We start from the raw sequence: 23,062 nt of genomic DNA on the forward strand, positions 1-23,062 counted from the left end.
CCTTTTAATCATTCCATGAGACTGCATGTGCGACATTGAAACGATGGACACATAGATCACTCGTTTCATGAATCAAGATCAAGGATTTTGATAAATCCGTGCCAACCATAGTTGAATTCAGGGATACTTATCGCACAACACTGCTGACAGAGAAGCAAGCTTGTTTAACCTAGACAGCATTGATATACGTCTGGATTGCAAAACCAGATTTACCGGTCCAAACTCAAACTCTAAAGCCCTGGCCGAAAACAGATATTTGGAGAAGTTCATCCATGCAAACGACAGTTCCATGGCAATGCCTCCGTGCATCTTTTGGGATGCTTTTTCACCATCCATCCGTTCCCAGAGTTTAATATAGTTCATATTTCTTGAAAAATCTATCTGGGACAAGTGGAGCCTTGTGCGTAGCCGATTTTAGCACAGATTCTTCGTTGAGTCTTCCGGATCTCGATTTTGCGGCAGCCTTAGTTGAGGGCAGTGGATCTACGGAGAGCTAGTTTTGGAGGTCAAGTTGAGTTTTGTTTGGACTGACAAACTCGAGGTAAGTGGGCGGAGGGAACTTTGAGCCAGGCAGGTATTGATCGACAATCTAGTCAGCCGCCTCCTCCACTACGATTTTGTAAGTTTTGTCACTCTTAAGCCCTGTGGGGATTTTTAAGACTGTTGATCGTCAGGCCGGGAGGAGGAAGCAAGGATGGTGGCCATGGCAGCAATCGTCAAGCCATTTCGTGTTGTGTGCTTGCATGAAGGCCATGTGGTCGATCCAGAGAGGATTTTCAGAGGGAAAAGACCGCAAGCCAGTCTGAGTACCCAAGCTGGAGTGTTTTCGAGGGTGGTAGGGCTGAAAGTACCTTTGGTTAAGGCGGCGCCAAAACGATTTTTCAGAGCATCAGCTCTACCCGAGGTTGTAAGCTTCTGCCTTTCAACTCTTTAAGTTAGTCGTGGAAATTGCTGCCCCAATCCACTCTGCTTAGGTCACCATCCAAATGTACTTAACGATTAAGGGTTTTATATATAACAGGTTGCCTGATCCTTGCGTGCCTCTTTTCATGTAGGATGACCTAGTTGCGGAGACAACACCTGTTATTCAAGAGCCCCTGCAAGTAGAGCATACCAGTGCTGGAGAACCGGATTTTGAAGGTAATCTCAGAATGCGAAAATTGTGAAGGCCCCTTTAAATCTCTGATAGATTATGTATTCGAGTTCAATTGGAAGCTAAAAATCCGAGAGTGGCCATGCATCTTGGGCAAATTTTTTGTTCAAGTCTGGGTAACTCACGTATAGCGTCATTTAATCTGGTAGGAAATTCTATGTAGGAATTCTGTCCGTACTATTTCTAACGAGATCAACGGATGGTTGTGTCCTTGTTTGAGAAACAAAATGCACAAGAGTTTTGGACTTGATAACCGGTTTCTGTGTTCCTCAGGTCCTACAGTGAAAGTGAAATTCGAGCTTCAACGAGAGTGCCACTTCGGACAGCAATTCAAAGTTGTTGGTAGCGATCCTCAATTCGGTAACTGGGACCCAAGTGCGGCTGTACCTTTGAATTGGTCTGAAGGTCATCTGTGGACTGCTGATTTGGTAAGGACATCCTTTTCTTTATGACTGCTTCAGAATCATCACAACAAAATCATGAAACCCTTGTGTTTACACGCCAATTCATATCTGTGGCTATGGGCTCGTTTCGATGACAGGATGTGCCTGAAGGTAAGAAGATCGAATATAAATACATTCTGGTGTCCGATCAAGAAGAAACGGTGGAATGGCAACCTGGATCAAACGGCGTTCTGGAAACGGTAGCTGGAGCAGGACCACTTTTGCTCTCTGAACCGTGGGAGGAGCCACAACCGGAGTCCATAGATGACGTTGATGCTCAACCTGCTGGTGAGGAACCAGTGAGTGATGATATCGAAGCAAGTAGTCCAGCTGATGCAGTGGCGGATGTGGTAGCCTCTGCTGCTGCAGGTGCCCTCAACGCCGGATTGACGGCAGCAAAAGCAGTAGAAGGGACTGTGGACTCTGTCTCTTCCAATGGCAAGACAAACGGAGTGGCAGACAAAAAGGAAGGTGCTTCTACTGGTGTTGAAATTCCTGTTGTCGACGCGGCTCTCGCTGCCACTGCCGAGCCTGCTAAATCCGCTGCACCACCTGCTGAGTCCGCTGCACCTCCTGCTGAGTCCGCTGCACCTCCTTCCAAATTTGCTGCACCACCTTCCAAACCTGCTGCACCACCTTCCAAACCCGCTGCACCACCTTCCAAACCCGCTGCACCACCTGCCAAGGAGGTGAGAGGGACGAGCACAAAGACGCAAAAGACGACCTCCAATGATGCATAGAGGTGATCCATGCTTGATGATGTGGGAATTACTGCAATGCACTTCTCGCATAGCCGTGTTGTAAAATCAACCGTGCTTAGGAAAATATAATTTATTTTTTTAAACACTTTACCTGATTATACATAGTAGCAGCGATTGTATTTGAAGTTCTTAATCGGTTCCCGCATGGTGACACTCGTTTTTCACCATCCGCAGACTGGTTTTGTCTACATTGATTCCCATGTCGTTTTCACTTACATTATCTGACTACTATCTGAAGTCCTTTTCCAATGTCAAGGTCCGTGTCCCACTAACCACTGCCCGTGGGAAGTCGCCTAGTGGAGCCATGATAAAAACCACTGCCAGTTCTTTTTCTCCCAATGTACAAGCCAGTACTGAGTCTTAAAACTGAGTTTGTCGCCTTTCTTTTTTATGTGCATTTTACTATCTTCACGTAGATTCATCACTATTCTGTTTGTGATGACAGCCCGTAAGGAACAATAGAACTGCAGCAGCGACGACCAGCCGTGCCGAAACTGCCACCACAGAGGAGCAGCTCACAAGAAAGAAGCAGCAGCAGCAGCAGCAGGAGTCTATTTCAGAAGAAGGACGACAACAACAACAACAAGAGACGACCACGGAGAGCTTCAGCCCTTTCAGAAAAGACTTAGCATGGTTGGCAAAGACTCTCTTTGGTAGGTAATAGGGGAAATTTCTGCAGTCCGTGACAGAAACTGAGACTTCACAATCTCAATCCAAAGGACCTTCATTATTGTATATGAACATGAGCGAACTGACTTGCTTTATCTTCCTTACCGTCTCATTTCTAACGTATACCACGACTACTGCTGCTGTTACTACAATAAGTCTGGCTGTGATGAGCTGCAATAATTTCCTCTGAGAAGACTTTCGTTGCCGATCGATATAGCTTTCGGGACACCGGCTCACGCCCACTCTGCATTCGTCGTGTGAAATGTTTGGGGATCCAAGTCCCCGAAACTAGAATTGGTTCGCAAAAAAGAAAACAAAAATAAAAATAAAAATAAAAACAAAGTACAACAGTTCGTAGAACGGTTTGCACACTGAGCGAGGAGCATCAACAATCAAACCAAATGATATTATTTCCCTGCAACAGCAAAAATTGCAACGTCCTTACGTATTCCATAAGTTATTGGTGTCATGCTTCTTTACGTATATATACACATGGAAGTGGATCATTTCACAAATATCTGACTATATCAATACACAAAAGTTATCCCATGAGGAGTCGTAATCGTTCGTGGTCTCGGATCAGATATTTATGTCCAAAACTTTCCAGTAAATCAAATAGCATGTGACGCGTGAAAGAATATGCAACTGCTTAAGCCTATTTTATATAATATTATCCAAATCAGTTACAGGTTTTTATATTTCTTCGAATGAAATAGAAATATATTTAATTGTAGTATTTTTATCCACACCTCTTGTATTCTACTCCATGCAGGCGATGAGAATCATCCGCGAATGAGCTTTCGTATACCGATTGTGGATGAATGAGGTGCTGTCCGTCGGGGATGGAGTCGTCGCTGCACTGCAATGCGGATCTCGGATGTGGCCATTGTAGCCGTTAGTGGAGATGCGGCAGCTGTGAATGGGATTATTTGCAGCCAGTTTTGGTCAGCACCGTAATCGCAGTCATTGGCGGTGTACGTTATTTTCGCTAGTCAATCAGCGTGTGTGCGTCACTCATTTCATAGAATGAGACAGATTGGAGATGGTACATGCGGCGTTTGCCGCAGGCAATGGTTGGGGAAAGAAGCGGAGGAGGGATCATTGAAAGACGTCAGAATTAGGACGTGGTGGTGGAAAGAGTTTGCGTTATGGTCTGCTGTGACAATGGACTTTTATGTGTGCAGAAGGGTGTAAAGTTTTTTTAGGCTAGATCCTTTGTGGACGTTTTGGAGATAGGCGAAGCTTATTTTCTGCAATACGAAGGTCGGCAAGGAGTAGGTGCTTGTGTAGGGTGCACGTTGTGGAATTTTCGGTTTGCGTAGAGAGTTCGTTTGGAAAGTAAAGTGCTCTTGTCAGTGTTGTCTCCGCTGGCGACGACATTAGAATCGTACAGCGCTGTCGGGTAGTGTTGTCAGAAACGAGGAAATAGATGCGTGTGTGTAGTAAATGTAGTGAATTGGGCTGTTCGGAGCGAGAGAGAGAGAGAGAGGGTGTGTGTGTCATTATATTTTCAAAATAGCTGTTAGTTGTTGGTACTCGAGTCATCTATAACGATTTGGTTTAGCTTGTGAGAGAAAGAGAATCAGAACGCTGCGGGGAAGTATTGCTATAAGGAAAAATTACTTGTGCTTGAAAGGTTGTTCACTCTGAAAAGAACTTGAGTTTAGGTTTATTGCGTTCGTTTCCTGGGATTTTATATTCAGTTTTTGTTCATCAATTGAGCTGGACGGAGATTCCGACAGTGCCGTTACGTTCTTGACTGCCAATGATCTTATCTCCTCATTCGAAGAAGCGAATCAGTGCAAGCAGAATAGATAGATAATTTGCGCAGGGAGGCTCTGACTTGGAAATGGTTTTTCTATTTCATCAATTTATATAACCACATGGAGACCGATATTCTCTCACGATTGAATGTGCAGATAGATTTATGTATCTGCGTTTTACTTTCTGATTTTAGTGCCGTGCGGAGCTAATTAAGTGCCTTCCACGACCGCTGTATAATCACGGTGCAACTCAGTCCTCCTTATTTTCTCAGTTCTGCGCGTGTCGAATCATTCACAGAACTGTTTTTAGTGGTTTCGAAATCCTGCTTTGAGTTGATACAATGTGGTTACCATGGTGAATGCTTATGTTGTTGTCATTTAATGAGACAAGTAGTTTGCGTAATCTGATAAGATCAAGGTTGAAAGAGACATTGGTGAAGTAAAGAATGCATGGATTAATGAATGCCGTGCACTCGATACGGAAATATAGGAGGTTATTGCATTTGGAACTTGTGCATACTTTTAGTATACACTCTCTCTGTAAAGTATCGTGTTTTGGTTCTTTCGCTAGTTGGTTCAGATTTTCTAATTATGGTAAGTTCGTACAGTTTCATCTAATTTTCTTTTTAGCTTTATTATTATTTTTTTCGTACCACCACAATTTCTCTGGGAGTCCATTTGATTGTTTGCCGATTGATCATATCGCAAGAGGATGGGTGCCTTAGAGTCCTCGCGAGTGAATTTCTGCGAGTGTCGTCATGACAGGATAATGCGGATGTTGGAGAACGTGATAGTCTTTCAATGTCTCACCTTAAATGATAATTACGTTCCTGTAAATTCCTTGAACTTCCTTCTATAGGACACGAGAGTGACGTGGCTCTTTTTGTCTAGGATCTTGTTCCGCAGAAATGGATTCAGGTTCTGGGTTTGTGACATCGATAGCAGCCGGCCAAATTCTGAGTCAACAGCTGCGCCATGGCGGTGGTGTTAGTGCTCCATCTTTGGGGCCTCCAAAGCACTCTACAATACCGACCATGCCTGAGAAGAAAAAGATGAAAGGATTGCCCACTTGTCCTATGATTTATGCCATTATTACAGATCTGAATACATTTGGTAATCCCAAAGTGGATAATGCACACGGCAGTCTACACCCGCCAACATTTCGAGCAGATGCCCCTCCTCTACCTGCTTTGGTCCCTCTCAGTCTAGAAATGATTGAGCTGGATGTTGCATGTCATATCAGCACAGGTTTTGTTACCGCAAAGAGTAGATGGAACTTAAATTGCGTGCGAAGTCAAGCAAGTTGTGATTGCCTTCTTGCTCTCCCCATGGACCACCAGGTATGTGCTTTCTGCTAAGAAATAGGCTGTAATGCAAGTATGTAGGATTCTTACAGCTTCTAGAAACAGCGACAAATGGAAGGCAAATTAGTTATATTTTTCCTCCGTGGATTAGTTTTGGTGCTATTGCTATTTGAATTGGCTTTCACAGAAACAACACGGTTTGTGTGATATCAGGCAGATGGAATCTTTAAAAAAATCTGGAAAATGAATTGACGGCCAACTTTTTACTCCATTTTGGGAAAGAAGCTCACTGAGGGTTGTGATTTCTAGAATTACGGCTAGCTCATCAGCTTATTGCGTGTGGTTGGCACCCAATTCATCGATAACTTGTGTGGCAGGGTACAGTATCAAGTGTCGAGATTGACATGGGCCATGGCCGATTCTACACTACGGTAGTTGTTCCGAGTGATGAAGCTGCTAGCTATGGTGCAAGAGGTAGTCCAAATGCACAAATAAATGACCCTGGCACTTATAATCCCGAACTTTTCCGACTGAATCTTCCACAAGTGAGCTCTTCTCTTTCGTTTGTTTAATGCACACATGAGGTCTTTGGTATTGTATTTTTGTCTCATTATATTTGTACCTTAAAAATTGGTTAAGCACGACCAGTTATTTTTTAGTATGTGTTGTATGGATTTTACCGTGTAAAGTTGGTGCATTTTCGAGCTCGTAAAATACCGGGGGTATCAAAGAATGGAAATTTTTTGGCATATTGACTTCATTAACGGTATAAATTATTTTTGTATTAATTTTTTATATTATCTATTTGTGTGGTCGCACTTACAAGCATCTTTGCAGGTGGAGGGTGGCACAAAATTGGAACTGAAAATTACATGGTTTCAAGCTATGACATTTGAAAGTGGATTATATTCATTGAGAGTTTCATTTGTATTTCCTGAGGACATCGTGCCTTTAGGAACAAATTTGGCTTCTATCACAAAAGTCAAATGTATGATCAATACAGGGACAAACGATACTGTAGAAGTTGGTTCATTTGGCAATCAATTGAAGGTGGGTACTTTTTGCTTATTTGGTTTAAGGATCAGTTTCGTCTGCTTTCTCTGCATAAGATGAATTTTGTCGTGTTATGCCTTCACCACAACAACTGCATCATGTTGTCGCTGTCAATGACCTTTTTGGTTTTAACGGTTCGTGTATTGCAGACAGACCGTTGCAGCGTCCTGAAACAGTATGCTTATTCGGTGTAAGGTTTTGTATAGCCAGTTGTTCTTCATATTTACTTTGCAATTTGCTTTGGAATGACCTATTTCCTTCCTACTGATCATGCTTCAGGAGACCTTTAGAGAACCTGGTATAGTAGCGTTTGAGAATGAGAGCAACGGTGATGCAACGGATGGGAAGAATCAAGATTTCGTTGCATCATACCAAGTAAGCAGCATTCCTTTTTCTGGTGGTTTTGTATTTCAATCTGATCATGTGTTTCATATTTTGAGGCGGGATGGTCGCTGGTCTCAAGCATGTTCAAAGTATGTTCAATCCTGGCATTCTCAGAGTATGATTTAGTTGTATCGGAGGCTCACATGTTCGCCAGCAGGTGTGGTCCGATGGAATATTCCCAAATTTGATTTTTCAAGACCCGGAACCTGGTGAATCTGACAATCGAGGGTCGTTTTGCCTTTCAATATCTCCACCAGATCCAAGCAAGATCACGGTAATTTTTTCATTCGGTTTTGAATTGCAAATTGAGTTGTTGGGCATTTGGACGGTGTAAATATAAAGGTAGATGATTTGCCGCAGGGGTTCCTTTTTTCATGTCTTATGGTCTCTTGTCAAGTCTTTGCGACTTGCACATCATCTTTCTTTCATCGTGCTCTGATTTTATGCTGTTTTATTTTGTTTTCATTTATTTCTTTACTTAATGATGATGATGATGATGATGATGATGATTATTATTATTATTATTCGATGGTGTTTATGCTACAGATTACGATGAAACTATTCTTTATTCATTGCTTTCCTTCTTGATCTTGTAGTGATCCTAGTACGTTATGCTTTAAGTTCTAAAATACTGTTGTGTCTGATCACAGGTATTTCAAAGGGCTGTAGTCTTCTTATTGGACAGGAGTGGCAGCATGTATGGTGATCCACTAAACGATGCCTTGCAGGCTCTGTACTCTGGGCTGGAATCCCTCAAACCAGAAGACTCTTTTAATATTATTGCTTTCGACCATGAGACCGCCTTGTTTTCTTCTCAAATGGAGCGCGCAAATAGTGCTTCCATCCTTCGGGCTCGTGAGTGGGCAACGGAGAAGTGCAAAGCCAGAGGTGGCACTGACATTCTCAGTCCTCTTCAACAAGTACGTCCTCGTCGCGACTGTTTGCTGGTGATAACATATTCAGTGGAAGATTTTGCACCATACATATGGTTTTATATCTTCTTTGGATCGAGCGCATTTGTCCTTGATTTTTTAGGGGCACATGCATAGGAAGAGCAGATTGATTTCATCAACATTAACCACAGGTCTGATCATCCATTTGCGGTATGACATGCAGGCATTCAAGCTTGTTGAGAATTTTCCAGGGGCAGTTCCCTACGTCTTCTTGATCACAGATGGAGCTGTCGATAATGAGAAGAATATCTGTCTCACTATGCAATCACGTATTGTCGAACTAGGTGCAAGGGCACCTCGTATTTCCACATTTGGAATAGGTAGGTGGTCCTCTTGCAAAGTTCTGAAAAACGAATTTTACCTTCGACTATATTGTTCAAGTTTCTCTTGAGTGGTAACTCCTCACTGGATTCATAGCGAGGTCTTTTGGTTATTCATTTAAGTTACGAGCTCTTTAGAACAGGTTATGTTAGTAAATGACCCTTGAAAAGCATCGGCGAAGGCTTTTAATATTGTTTACTCATGAGCACTCCAATCAAGAGCAACATTCTATTGCTTGTTAGGACTAATGTTGCAACTTATAAGAGTTTACTTCGCCTGGAAATTGATTATGTCCTTCGCATTTTGCAGGTCACTACTGCAACTATTACTTTCTGAAAATGCTTGCTGTTATTGGCCGTGGCTTAAGTGACGTAGCCTTTGCATCGGGTATGCTAATCGTGTATGTTTCTTTCTCAGTTTTGTGCTTCTGGTCTGTACTGGTGTGGATCAGTATATTTTAACGCACCAGATCAGTATGAACGCACATCCTCAATTCTTGATATTCTATGAAAGCGGGAAGCAGACGTATTGATAGATTTCATACAATGTCCAGGTAAACTCCGGGGACAAATGGAACGTATGCTGGTTGCTGCAGCTACGCCAGTTCTCACTAATATTGGTTTAGCAGGGCTACCGGATGGTTGCGAGGTACCCCATTTATCCTATAATTTTCTAGGACTATATTAATCAACTGGAGCAAGAAATGTTTTCCTGGGGAGTGCCTTTAGTAAACCGTACTGGAACTGGTTAATTTAACTTGGACTGTCTGTACCTTGTTTCAGATTGATATAAGCAAGTTCTGGTCTGCTGGCATCCAAAGTTAATCTCTTGTTGAACTTAGACAGTTTCGTATTTTTGATTTTCTGTTTGGAACTATGGAGACAGCAATTTCACAAGGTTGTGAGACGGATACGTTGGCTACTTCTTTCCGTAAGCACAAATGAATGAAACGTTGGGTTTTTCAGGTGTATCCATTTGCAATACCAGATTTATTTTGCGGCAACCCTTTGGTAGTTTCTGGAAAGTTTCATGGCAGTTTTCCTGATACTATATCCTTCTTTGGCCTTATGCCTGATCAAAGCACGTGGAAAACTGAGGTTCCAAGTAGGAAAACATCAAAGGTCCCTCTAAGTAAGGTAAAGTCAAGAGAATTGTATGTCGGTGATTTATACTCATGTTTTAGCCGGGATTGAATCCCGACATTACGTGCATGATCTAATCGTGCTGTGAATGTTCGCATTCTTATAAGTCCTTTGATATTCTAAAAGCCTTCGAAATTCTTATCTAAGCCTTCTGTTCAGGTTTTCGCAAAGCAGCAGCTTGATCTTCTTACTGGTCAAGCATGGTTATATGGAGACAAACGTAGACAACAAGAAGTAAGTGTGAAGTGTATTTCAACTCCCCTCATTCCGTTTTGTTACGCTACATAATTATTACTGCTACCCTTCTGCGGGAAAGGTATTTCTGATTTCATCGTGGTTGCTTGTGGCAGGCTGTTAACTTAAGTTTAGCAACAGGTATGCCCTGTGAGTACACTCGGATGATAGGCTTTGAGACAACCCCGGAGAAGTACCAAGAGTTTCAGAATGAACGGAAAAAGGTATTTTTCTTATTCCTTTATGAATGTGGTCTTGTCGAGATCTTAATGTTCTTCTTTGAACATGATGTTTATCTCCTTCATGTTCACGTGCCTAATTCAAAAGACAAGTGAAAAGGTGATTGGAAGATTATAAAATGTAAGCATGCATATATCGTAGAGACCTTTGAAGAGGTCAGTGAGAAGTTTTGAAATGCATATCAGAATTTCATTGTTGCCACGCCTATCCTGCATTTACACGTTCATTCCAAGAGGGAAAGAAAAGAAAAGTTCTGAGATTACCTACATTTGTTCTTGTACTTCTAGTACTGATCGCAGCTCTGAATTTTGCAGGGAAAAAAGTTAAACATTAAAAAGTTCACTGCTGGTAAAGTTGCTGGTGTTGTGCTAGTTGGGGGTCTTGCTATTGGATTTGGCAATGTTGCTGCCACAGTTGCAAATGCAGCTGTGGGTGATCTTTCGTTGGACTCCCTCGGCAATTTTCTAGGAGACTTCGGTGGCGACTCTATCTTATGTTGCTGTTGTAACTTAGAAGAGTGTGAGAGTTTGTCGTTTCTTGGTTCATGCTTCGATTGTGGTGAGGGCTGCGACGGTTGTGGGGATATCCTTGCTGGATGCGGGGCTCTTTTGGAAGGTGGATGTGGGTTTCTCTTTGATTGTATGTGCGGCCTTCTTACTGAGTGCGGCTAATTGCGCAATGATGTTCGAACCCAGTGATGTGCGATTCAGATTGAATGCAGTAACTGGCAGGTTGACTTGCTCGACAGTCCAATCGAAGCGTTAAGCTCTGAGAATGTCGAACATATCCACACCTGACCGCTCATTTCGACTCTCAACTCAGTGTCCTTGATTTTCAAAGCCCTTGTGTTACACTGAATAGATTCACGAGACTTCAGTGTGCACCCAGTGGTTAATGTAGACGTCAGTTTGAGTTACACAGTCCAATCCTTCCTGTTTGTAACACTACACTGGTCAAGGTTTTGATATATTTAGGAAGATGCTCAGAAAGCCATAAGTTCTGTGGCATAGGAATTTTAATACAAATCCTCCAAATCTATCAATATGGTTTTTCAGCTGTGACGTATTGCATTACCGATGAAAAGGTAATCTGATCCATTATCTCAATATGCTAACATGTTCTTAGAAAAGAACTTTTGGCAGCTTGCATCTTTCTCATTGCAACAAATGGTTAGTATCACATTCTATCTATAAGTTTCACTTAATTTACTCTTCACAGATAGATAACCAACCATGCTAAAAATTTGGGCTTTTTAGGAAAATGATATATGGTACCTCCGTGTTAAACATGATAAGATAAATATTGGGTTTATTTTACTGTAGTATTACTTTATGCTTTGCAGTATGGGTGGTGTTTTGTTTGTATATAAAATTCTCACACTATTAGACATTGTATGTACTCCCATGATAAAATTATTTTTAATCAACTACGATGGTAAACGAATTTTAATGGTTTTGTTGGTAACAGTTTTTCACAGTTTAATCTGTTTTTTAGAACAAGTACCTAACTTGGACTTTGATCTTTTTATTTCGTTCATTTGTCAACCATGCATATCTACAGAAATAGATGTTGGTAGCTGTCTCAAACTTTGCAAGTGAATTACTAACAGGCAACCAATTGTTGGAAGTCACTAAGATGTTGGTAAAAGTGTAGAATTGAGAGGGTGGGGTTTTCTTTTTTTTTTCTTTTTTTTTTCTTTTTTTTAATTACAAATTATTTATGGACAGTTTAACACGGTTGAAGGTCTAGGATTTATTGAGATGTTTTGGCACATGATCCCAAAATAAATTCTAGTGCACACTAATCTCCACGATGATGATGAAGGAAACACAGGGCAGAGGGGTGCTACAGACTACAGATGTACAAAATGTTCTTTCTCCAATCAAAATGTTATGTTTAGTACAACTAACAATGGACCATATTCCTGAGAACATATTTATGTTGCTGTAAGGATTTTCAACACTTATCTTGAGAGAACAGTCTATCCAAGTTTTTTGGAGAAAAACATTGCAAACCCAAACCAAAATGGAATGTTCCGATAATTCCGATTCATTGTAAACCCATGTACAGGAACAATCAATACACAACTGTTACTTATACAACTTTGCTTAAGCAATCAGCTTGAGAATAAACTTAACTCTTGACTGCAGAGGCAGAAGCTGTCATAAATTTTCTTGGAAGTAGAGCGACTGAAAAGGTTAAATTTCAGTTGTGATCCGTGGAGACGTTGCAGTCTTGAATTCGTAAGGCCCTTGTCTTACGCCCCAAACCTACAAGGAAGCATATACTAATGAGGATGGGTGGCAGTTGAACCTGCTCAAAACCGTTGCAATTACATTGACCACGTTAAAATTGGTTTCGAGGTTGAAACGGTAGGTTACCTGATTGCCCTCATCGTCGTAGGCACGGTCCCAGCAATGAACTTCCCCATTTTTGTAGATGGTCAATTCTGATGTGCATCTGGACGCTCCATTCTGCAAAAACCTAAGCGATCAGATATCCGTCCTATACTACAAGAAATGAACTTATCTCTTAACAAAACGCAATTTTCTTTTCGTTGTAATGGTCAAACAGAAAGAACTGAAGCTTACGTCTTTCCGTTAAATAATACTATGTGTACCTTTGCAGAGTGACGATTGTATGATCAAGAAAGTAAGAAAAATTCCAAAAATTTGAGGAAATTCACAAGTTGGGTTATATGATGAATTTCGTGCGAGAGCTCTGTTACGATAAAACTTCATTAGAAGCAGAGAGCGTCACATACCCAGGAGTTGGGAAAACCTCCAGGAGGAGTAGACCCCTCATACAAACAACGCCGTCCACGTTCACAGACAGAAAGATAGACAGTGTTCAGATGCTCTGCCATGTCCTGAAATTCGCATGTAAGCATTGGGCTAGCTATTACACTCCTGATTAAGAGAAACATTCAGCTGAACATAAATGTCCACAGCAGGACAAGACAACTACAAACATTTAGACTAAGAATCAATGATGTAAGCAGAAAAGGGATATTATAAGGAGAGTCTTGTCCCTGCAAGATGTCATCCTGCAGCTGACATGTTAACATATAATACTACTTCCACGCAGAGAGATTGTACAAGGATTTCGTAACTGGATGCTGAGAAAAGCACAAGCCTACTGAATCAAAACTGCAAGTTGAAATATATCTACCTTGAGCACCTCATCAGGTTGAGGCCTTTCATCTTTGGAGCGGTCACAAAAGTTTTTGTATTCTTCAATATCTCGCACAGCGTATGAACCTACCTGCATTACCGACTCATATAGATCCGTATCAAGAAGCAAATAAAAGTCGACAAGCTAACACTGGCAAAATATCAGCTTGAAAAAAGCAAGGAAGAAGAATGTCGAAACAGAACTGACCTCTACGTCACATTTCATTTCCTTGGGACAAGGCTTAATGCTGTAGAATCTCTGCATAAGACCACCAACAGAAACTATTAGAGGCGGATCGCTGTAACCCATCCTTGACAGCATGAGCGTTTGTTGAAGTCATCCCTGAACACCTTTAGATAGATAATACACAGTACTATGTCCAGTGTCCAACGCTAAAATGTAGGCATAATACCTGACGATACGGTCTTTCTGGGGTCCTCCAAAAAGCCTGTGGTTATCACACGCAATCACAAGGTTGTCAATGTGTCCGGAACTCATAATCTACAGTAAGTCCCTCACTATTCAAGTGCATTTCAAACAACTGAAAATTTAATCATCAGCACAAATCCTCAACAGAACGATAATACTAAAACTCGTTTAAATATTGATTCAAATAAGTGCAAAGTACCTGCTCGAAATACATGACACGAGCTCCATCTGCTAATACGGTGGCTGGGCAAGTGAGCAATCTGCTCCCACAATGAATATGGATCAAGATGCAGTAGGTCAAAAGCGTTCTAGGTCCTTAAATACTTCAGTGTAATTTGAGTACCCAAATCTAATTTACTTCACATATCTCATAAACATTATACTACGAAAAAAATCCAAGTCATACTCGGGCGTGATCTCTATCTTGTAGCAATTTCTAATACTCTCCGAATCCGAAGTAGTGCAAAACTACTCTCGAGAGCTGCCAAATACCTGAGATTAAAATACGTCGTAGGATCTCGGGCTGCTTGCTCTGTGGAAAACTGCAATTAAAGATTGCAATACAGAAAGGTCAAGTAGCCCCATAAGCCATGGATGAAAAAGTGAGGAGTCAAACATATCCGCCAGTTTGCAAAGAAGAAGAACAACCCTAATATGCAACACTGATTTACTACTAGCAACATTGGTTTCCCGCAATTGACGTTCTAAATCACGCACAAATAAGCTGTAGCAAAAGAAGTGTGCTCTTAACCTTCTCGCCGCTGAGGGATTGGGCAACCTTGCGAGCATGGTCCCAACGAGTTGTGCTCTTGGTCAACTTGCGAAGGAGAAAAGCTCCTCCAATGAGACACGCAGCTTTAATTACCAATCCTCTCACCATCCTCCCGCCGCCGCCGCCACCGCCACCACCACCGCTCCCGCTCCCAGCCACCTCATAGCTCCCATTGATTTTATAGCTTCCCCCCGGATTATACCTCTCACCTAAACTGAAGCTTGGGCCGGCATCACTAGCCCCAGCCATGCTGCGCGACGCATCTTCCAAATCTCTAAAACCAACCGAACTGGCGTCAAAGCTCCCCGAGCTGCTCCGCGACACAGGCATTGACGAACCGGGTGACGAGACAGATGGCTCCATAATTCTATTTTCCTTCACATGGCTCTCCCGACGCCACTACGAAAAATTCGCCTTCCCTGAAATCAAAAACGAACTGAACACCGCTTCTAACGGATCCACGAAGAGCATTCTTGTCAACAACTCTGCTCTCCCACCTCTTCCGCGCAATTCACCTCCTCAATCCGGCCAGCAATCCTCCTCCCTCCTCCTCCTCCTGCTTAAACCCCAAGAGAGCACCAACTAACCACCACCCCACCCACGCGACGCCGAGTCAGTCCAAGAACTACAATGGTCGCATGCTTGGCATCAATCGGATTGCTCATGGCAATGCAAAGCCACCGAGCAATGAGGGTGAAATGCGCTACCCTAAACAAGAGTAAAGCGAGAAGAACGTAAGAAGAGCGTGTGTGCGAGGAGAGCGAGGAAGCAGACAGAAAGCAATACAGAGCAGCAAGTCGAAGAAGAAGACGACGACGAATGTGATAGGAAAGGCGCGGGCCCACATTCTAATCGCATTTCCACATGGCAATCCTACGTGGCGACCCTACGTGGCGATATATGGCTGGATAACGCTTTGCCATGTAGATCCTTGCCACGTGTGTACTTTACTTCACCTTTGTTCAACTTTACGATGTCTTTTTTTTTTTAATTTTTTTTATCGCCATTAGTATTAAGATAATTGTTTTCTTTTAACACAAACTCAAAAATCAATGAATTAAGCTCCACTACTTGTATTGACATTGTTGGGATTGGATTGTAATGAATTTTATTAATTAAAATTTTTCTATCTTTATTTATTATATATTTTATTGTTTATTACTAACATTCTTCTCTATAGTATATAGTTTGCTTAAGTTTCTATATTTCTCAATTTATATCTTATTACTCTTGTTTATATTCTCTTTAGAAGATATTGGACAACATCAAAAGAAACATATTTATTTTTTATTATTTATGACTTATAATAATTGATTTCAATTTGCTATCTAAACTATCCAAGTTAATATAAGAATATCAATAATTACAAGGTTGCATCAAATCCTAACTCTTACAATTCTTTGGTAGATCTAAAAAAAACATAAATCCTTTCATGATCCACCCCTCCTAACTTCATTTTTTTTTTTTTTTTTTTTTTTTGTTCTATTTTCATTCACAAACATCCAAATGTGAATAGGCAATAGTCTTTATTTATCTTTTTATTATTTGGATTGCAAAATCATCCACTATAGTTACAAGATGTGTTCTTATATATTCCTAATGACTTTATGCTTCAATTTAGGCTTGCTACTATCATTTCAACATGACACAATGCTAAACTTGTTGGCATGTGTTGAATAATATTATATTGGTTGTACTACAAGTTGAGACTTGTCTAGCATATAATAAAGTTCTACAAATTGTCACCTTCTCTTATTCTAGCACATTAATATTTTCAATTTGAATAATGTTCTATTTACAATACATGGTATTAGAGCCCTAGTTGAACAAGTGATGTAGATGAAAAAATTTGGCAAAAATTCTAGATAAATTTTATGGATGAAGTTTTATAGATGAATTGCTTTCATCTTATTGCCGCTAAAGCCTTATCTTGCTACTGATTTTGATTTCTATTAGAATTGATATATTGTTGGTATTAAAGAAGTATTGTTTTGTTCCATCATAGCTTTATATTACCTCCTTCTATTATTTCATCTTATAGAACATTTGTTGATTGCTTTTCTATAGCCACCGCAAGGTTTGTTATTGTTGAATAATCTTATTGTTTGTTGTTATTGCATCAATTTTTTTGGCAATTGCATCATCTTCAACCAACCATTACATTGATCTATTGGATGAGAAGAACTATGGCACATGGGCATTTTTTTATGAAGCATTTGATGTGCATTTATAAGTTCTACATGCACATCGACAAGATATTGGAATGTCCTATAAGTATAGATGAAAAATTTAAATAGAAATCAAGTAAAATAAAAGCACAATCATTGATTACCTTCAATGTCAAGCCTTTGCAATTGACTCATATATGGAAATATAAGACTACAAAGGAAATATGGGATGTTTTGGCTGGAATCCACAAGGCTTCATAAATTTTTATTAAGATATTTTTTTATTAAGAAATTTCATAATTTATGATACATTGATAGAAGATCTTAAGAGATTTTTTTTGAAGAGATTTTTTATCTTAGGGATCAATACATTATATTTGATGGTGAAATAGACAAATAAAGCATGGCATTTTTTATACTTAGTACATTGTCAAAATTATAAGTTCTATTTATTTAATTGATTGCATCAAAGAGATAAGAAGAAATCATGGAAAAAGTAGTGCATTCTATACTTCTTGAAGAAGAGATGCAAATGAAAGAAAATATTAGTTCTCTATTTTTTGCCTTAGTATAGCATCTTGCAAAGAGGTAAGTCTTCAGAAAGCACTATCCATGATAAAAGCAAAAATCCAAGATTGATAAGTCTAAAAGCTCTTATAGGATTTGTAGACAAAAAGACCATTGGCAAGGATAACCTAGAATAAACATCAATGGTATAATAAATATTGAAATTGTTGTTCTTTTCTCAATCTAAGAAGCATCATGTAAGTTATAAATAATAATTGCATTGTTGTCTCAATTATGTCATTTTATTTGTATTGATAGTGCAATAGATGTACAAATCCAAAGAAACAAAAGTAAATTCTTCAATTTTAATGAAAATGCAACTATTCAACTTCAAAGCTGCAATAGCAGTATTAGCAAATTACAAGGCTCAAATGAGATGAATTTTACAATTTTAGATCCTAAAAGAAATTATATTGTGTAGTTGTAAAGGATATATATTGAATTCCTAGAGCATGTAATATTCTCTTATTAGTTAAAATCTTATGCAAGAAAGATTGCAAAATCAATTTGGATGATAATAGAGTCAATTAGGTTCTTTCTTTAGATAATATATTCACATAAGGCACATTCAATAGTAAATCTTAACTTATGTATTGTGAAATTGAAGAAATTGCATCAATTTCTAGTTCATTTATTTCAAGTCGTACACTCACTAAATGACATCAAGCATTAGTACATGTTTCAATGCATATTATATGAAAGGCAAAGCAAATAAAATAGTGTTGAAGGATTGAAGATCAAGGGTGAGAAGGATAAGATACCTACATATAAATCGTGTCTTCTTGGTAAAGCCTATAGGTAATTTTTTCCTCATAAGCACAAGCATGTTAATGATATTTTAGATGGAATAGTGTTTGACCTTGGTTATTCTAATATAGCTAATTTTGATAGAGCCAAATGATTAGCTATGTCAATTTACAAATATTCTAGTTATTATAGTCTTAGATTTCCTCAAACTATAGAGTAGGTATATGTTACTTATAAGACTTGGAAAAGAGAGATACAAATAAGAACCAAAGGAAAGGTGAAACCTTTTTTCACTAATAAAGACATTAAATCTTTTAATTATAAGTTTGGTTCTTACTTCAAGATTGAAGGCAATTGATACATAATTACTCTTACATATACACATGAGATTCTTGGCATGGTAGACCATTTGATGTGAACTATTTTTGAAGGAGTACAAATACTCCTAAAAAATGCTAAGTTAGATCATCAATATTTGGTATTTTTTGCCAAGTTTGTGACTTGGACTCACAATCACCTTCTACTTACAACAATTACTAGTAAGATACAGTAAAGTTTTACTACAAAGACATTATAATATAGGTGGGATTGATCCAAAAAATATCATAAGTAGTAGTAGGATGTGTTGCATGCATTGAAAAAATAACAATAATTTTTTTTTAAGAGATTATGAATTGCCAATTGAAATAGTGGATGTTGTTTATATTGATCAATATGTAGAATCAGAAACTATTAAACAAGCTATGGATTCACCCCTTTGTAAGGAGTGGAGTCATACCATGAAAGAAGAATTGGATTTTTTAAAAGATCATAGTATATGGAAGTGTTCATTTTTACCAAATTGCAAGAAGGTGTTACGGACATAATCATGTAAGCCAGTAATTACATATATAAATAGGTAGAAGTAAGTAAAAATAGATAAAAGTAAGTTAATTCTATAATATTTGATATGAAAGCTTCCTAGAAGCTTCATATATGCTTCTTTGACTTCATAGGTGTCTTTAATTGATTTTTTGGATTAGAAACGTCATCAACAAGTTGGCCATGTGCCACACATGTTGTTAGCTTAAAGACCAAGCTAACTATGTGGCCCACACGTAGAATAACTTGCATTGTAAGTCAAGGCATGTGTCCTACAAAGTCAACACATATAAGAGGTCTTATAGAATGTCGCCATGTAGCCTCTAGTTAGATAGTATATATAGAAACAAGAGTGAAGTCTTCTTCACTCTTGTCAACTCCTTTCTTGCTTCTAGTCTAGTTTCAAGAGTCTTCATGTTTTCTAGTCTTTGGCTATAGCCATTCCAATTTCTCTTTCAATATACAAACTTGTGTATTTATATTTTGTTACCTTTTTTTGAGTGAAGGCTCACTTGTCTAAATTGCTTTTCATCAAGTTCTTGTCTTTGACAGATTGACAAGAGTACACTTACAATATCAGAGCTTTGTCTTATCTTGATTAAGAGTGGATTATCCTTTTTTCTTGATAAGATACAAGCATATTAGAAGTTGGGGATTACTCTCTTCTAAACTAATATTGTCCTTAGTATTTTTTTTTTCTCAAGTCCTCTCTTCTATTTGTCTTGAGTGATATTAGACATCTTCTCTTTTTTAAGTGTTATCATGGCAAAACTTACTGAAATGAAGAGTGCAATGGCACAAATGCAAGAGCAATTGAGGGAGTTAATACTTGCAATGCATCAATTCAATTTACCACCACAAAGAGCAACAAGATTGGCAGGAAGTGAAGATATAGAAATGATTGGAGTTGCTTCAATATCTGCACCAAATCATGTCCCTTCTCCTATAGTGGAACGTCCTTCCAGTGTTAGAGAACCAAGAGTTACCCTATCCGAGAAGTTTGATGGCACCAGATCCAAATTTTGAGGATTTATCAATCAAGTGTAACTTGTGATTGAACTTCAACTCCAAAGCTATCCAACTCCAGGATTGCAAGTTAGATTCATTAGTACTCTTCTTTTAGGTTGAGCACTATCGTGGTTTTTATCTTTTCTTGAATGATGAGATTCAATATTGGATAATCTAGAGGTTTTTCTGGTAGAGTTTTGTAGAATAAGTAGTTATTTTCAGAATATAGATACCTAGTGTATAGTGTAAACAGGGATAGATAATTGCTGAAAAGATGGTTCAGCAGGTAGAATGGATGAATAGTCAGGAAAAGTAGTTATCATCTATAGTATAGGAGTTGGTATCTCGAGGTAGTATAAGGAGGATGGAAGAGGGGAAGAAAATGCCAAATTATGAGAGTTGTGAGCCGAGGGTCAGACTGCGATAGTACTGAGCCGGGGATAAGCTTGGTGCTATCTCTTCTTTTTAATTTTCTTGTTTATTTTGTGTTAGTGTTGATTCTAGTGAAGAGAATCGATTTAATGAATTAATGTTTGATTTATGAAGTTATTTATGGATCATTGTTTATCAATTATTGTAAAAGATTGAGGACGTATGGAAGTTTTCAATCACTATTTATTGCAAGGTTGTAAGTTTAGTGGAGAGGAATTGTAATCGAAGGAATTGTCTTGATTAGATTCTGTGGATTGAAAGTTGTTCGTTCTAGGGTTTGAGATATGCTTGTGTGTTCGTAAATTACACAGGGTACTGAAATCGTTGTCGTGGATGTTATTGTATTGATATGAGAGAGTGGATAGTAGGAGGAAAAGTTAAATGTTCTTCGATATGGTAAGCATTCAGCAGTAGCAGTTAATTGTGTGATCCTAACAATTGGAGCTCATATACATGGTCATTCTCCGTGTTCGAATCCCCCTATACGGGTTTATGCTGGGAGATTTCTTTTGAAATGAGTAAAACGAGCAATCACATTTTTGGCGCCGCTGTCGGGGATTGACAACATTATTGAGTGTTAGGAATTAATTGTCGAAGCAATAAAGGAGATTAAGAAGCAAACTCAGTAGAAATAATGAAAGAGTATGGTTATTAAGAATGAGAATTTAACAGCAAAGAGAATAAAGCAATCAAAAGAAAGAACATAGCGATCACAAGCAAGAAATTTGTTGCGTAATGAGCGAGATTACAAATTGAAAAAGAAGCATCGACAAAGTTGGATTAAGCCATGGTTGCATGCCTGTCGGCATATTTGATCGTACCCAGAAGACAATCAACCTCTAATATTTTAGAAGTACATACTATTAAAGAAATTACCAAGAGCACTCGCAGGGAGCGCTGCTAATAGTCTAGCAAACCTCTCAAAGCCGTTTACGAAAAACGAGGAAGGCACAGAGGATTTAGGTACCCCACTGAGTATCTTCTCAATTGGAAATACGTCCGATCTTAACAAGACTGGTTCTGAAGATCGTCATAAATCACTTGCCAATAAAGACTAATTCAGAGTATATCAAAACTTGTCGTTTTCACCTCATATTCAACTAGTAAAATTATTTGGGGATAATAATAGTCAATCGGGAAGGCCTGGAAGTCCGAAAAAGACTTTTGTAAGAGACAATTTTTATTTTAATAAGAAATTGAGCGGAACATCGGCATCTTTAATGATGTCCGGAGGACCAATAGTTCCGATTGCAATTCAAATGGGTGTAGTGGGCGATCAAATGACTAGCGTCGTGCCATTACTTACTTTTCGGGGTTTGCCAAGTGCGGATCCAGATCAACATTTGGCTGAGATGGCTGCTAGTGACATTGAAAGACATAGGGTTTGAGTGGTATAACTGCCAACTTGTGGAACAATTTATCAATTGGGAGGCATTGAAAAATATATTTTTAGCCCATTTTTTATCAATTGGTTTTGAAGAACGTCTTAGAAAAAAATTAATGAACAGCAGAATGCTACTAGGGGAAGCGGTACAGTCATATTATGGTCGTGTAGCAGATATACTTCGAAAATGGCCAAATAACCAAATGTCAAAATCATTTGTGTTGTCCATATTGGTTAATAGACTATACCCACTAGAATTGAAAATGTTTGTAAATGAAGCCCAATCAGCCACCATTACATCATTTCTTGAGTGAGCAAAAGTATGGGAGGAATGTCACTATGACCAGAACTTAACAGTTGGAGCCACGATGATTCCATCTCAAGGAGGTTATCAAATGACAAATTGGAATGACACATCGAAAAGTTATCTAGGAAGCAATGATTATGGTACAATTCCATAGGGAATAGTGGATGCCGTTCCATTGCAAGCTGTACCACCATCATCATTACACCCGTATGTGCCTTATTCCGCGTATCAGAAACCAATACCTATAAAGGAATTACGAAATGCATTGGTATCAAGGGATCCTAATGAATCATTGTTGTTAACATTGATGAAAAAAATGGATGAATTGGCTATGAATCTGGCCAAGGATAAAAAAAAAAAAAAAAAAAAAAAAAAAAAAAAAAAAAAAAAGCATAAACCAACTAATATGCGTCCCAATGTCTGGTGCAGCAATTGTAAGAGGCAAGGTCATTTAGTAACAGAATATCCTTCACCACCCCAAATGACTGTACAATATACCTTTTGCGGGGGCAAGCATATTACCACCAATTGTTCAAATTTACGAAAGCAATAATAATTCAGTAACTAGATAATGACTCAACCAACTTCATGGGATGTCAATCAAGTACAGACGAATAATAGGTTTGGCTGGAATGGAAATCGAGCAAATAAACAAAACAGAAATTATTATAATTTCTTCAACTCTGAATTTCACCAAGAAGGTGTATCCAATACTCACGGATTGGCAATGAACCAACCAAGATACCATCAATATCCACCCATGACGAAGCCAATGCCAGACTCTACAGTAACA

General features: G+C 39.0%; 3 protein-coding genes across 10 annotated transcripts; 2 read left to right on the plus strand and 1 right to left on the minus strand.

Moving 5' to 3' along the window:
* The first annotated feature begins 507 nt into the window (after positions 1 to 507).
* Positions 508 to 3,126, plus strand: LOC112283652 (uncharacterized). 4 transcript variants are annotated; one of them, XM_090251424.1, is made up of 6 exons: positions 508 to 541; positions 675 to 904; positions 1,056 to 1,140; positions 1,427 to 1,581; positions 1,695 to 2,338; positions 2,803 to 3,126. In XM_090251424.1, the coding sequence occupies exons 2-5, from the start codon at positions 695 to 697 to the stop codon at positions 2,334 to 2,336; spliced, it is 1,092 nt and encodes a 363-aa protein (XP_090107550.1). In that variant the 5' UTR covers positions 508 to 541; positions 675 to 694; the 3' UTR covers positions 2,337 to 2,338; positions 2,803 to 3,126. The 4 variants fall into 4 exon arrangements, with proteins under 4 accessions (XP_090107550.1, XP_073390958.1, XP_073390959.1 ...); XM_073534857.2 differs by having other exon boundaries at positions 1,695 to 2,285; XM_073534858.2 differs by having other exon boundaries at positions 508 to 904.
* Positions 3,127 to 3,913: 787 nt separating this feature from the next.
* Positions 3,914 to 11,462, plus strand: LOC112283651 (uncharacterized). Of its 5 annotated transcripts, none has more exons than XM_024522676.3 (15): positions 3,994 to 4,662; positions 4,946 to 5,032; positions 5,681 to 6,129; positions 6,471 to 6,638; positions 6,931 to 7,143; positions 7,426 to 7,521; positions 7,688 to 7,804; positions 8,181 to 8,450; positions 8,647 to 8,803; positions 9,114 to 9,191; positions 9,358 to 9,452; positions 9,770 to 9,940; positions 10,106 to 10,180; positions 10,297 to 10,404; positions 10,735 to 11,462. In XM_024522676.3, exons 3-15 carry the CDS (start codon positions 5,698 to 5,700, stop codon positions 11,089 to 11,091), a joined length of 2,337 nt encoding a protein of 778 aa, XP_024378444.1. In that variant the 5' UTR covers positions 3,994 to 4,662; positions 4,946 to 5,032; positions 5,681 to 5,697; the 3' UTR covers positions 11,092 to 11,462. The 5 variants fall into 5 exon arrangements, with proteins under 5 accessions (XP_073390675.1, XP_024378444.1, XP_024378445.1 ...); XM_073534576.2 differs by having other exon boundaries at positions 4,523 to 4,662; positions 5,696 to 6,129; XM_073534574.2 differs by having other exon boundaries at positions 3,914 to 5,032.
* A 965-nt stretch (positions 11,463 to 12,427) lies between these two features.
* LOC112283653 (chromophore lyase CRL, chloroplastic) lies at positions 12,428 to 15,577 on the minus strand. Its single transcript, XM_024522682.3, has 9 exons — positions 14,775 to 15,577; positions 14,516 to 14,565; positions 14,223 to 14,283; positions 14,007 to 14,042; positions 13,802 to 13,852; positions 13,592 to 13,684; positions 13,185 to 13,289; positions 12,802 to 12,894; positions 12,428 to 12,690 (listed from the first exon to the last, which is right to left on the minus strand). The coding sequence occupies exons 1-9, from the start codon at positions 15,156 to 15,158 to the stop codon at positions 12,619 to 12,621; spliced, it is 945 nt and encodes a 314-aa protein (XP_024378450.1). The 5' UTR covers positions 15,159 to 15,577; the 3' UTR covers positions 12,428 to 12,618.
* Positions 15,578 to 23,062: the final 7,485 nt, after the last annotated feature.

The sequence above is a fragment of the Physcomitrium patens genome, chromosome 6 (genome assembly GCF_059467195.1).
Source record: "Physcomitrium patens ecotype Gransden chromosome 6, ASM5946719v1, whole genome shotgun sequence".
Lineage (NCBI taxonomy): Eukaryota > Viridiplantae > Streptophyta > Bryopsida > Funariales > Funariaceae > Physcomitrium > Physcomitrium patens.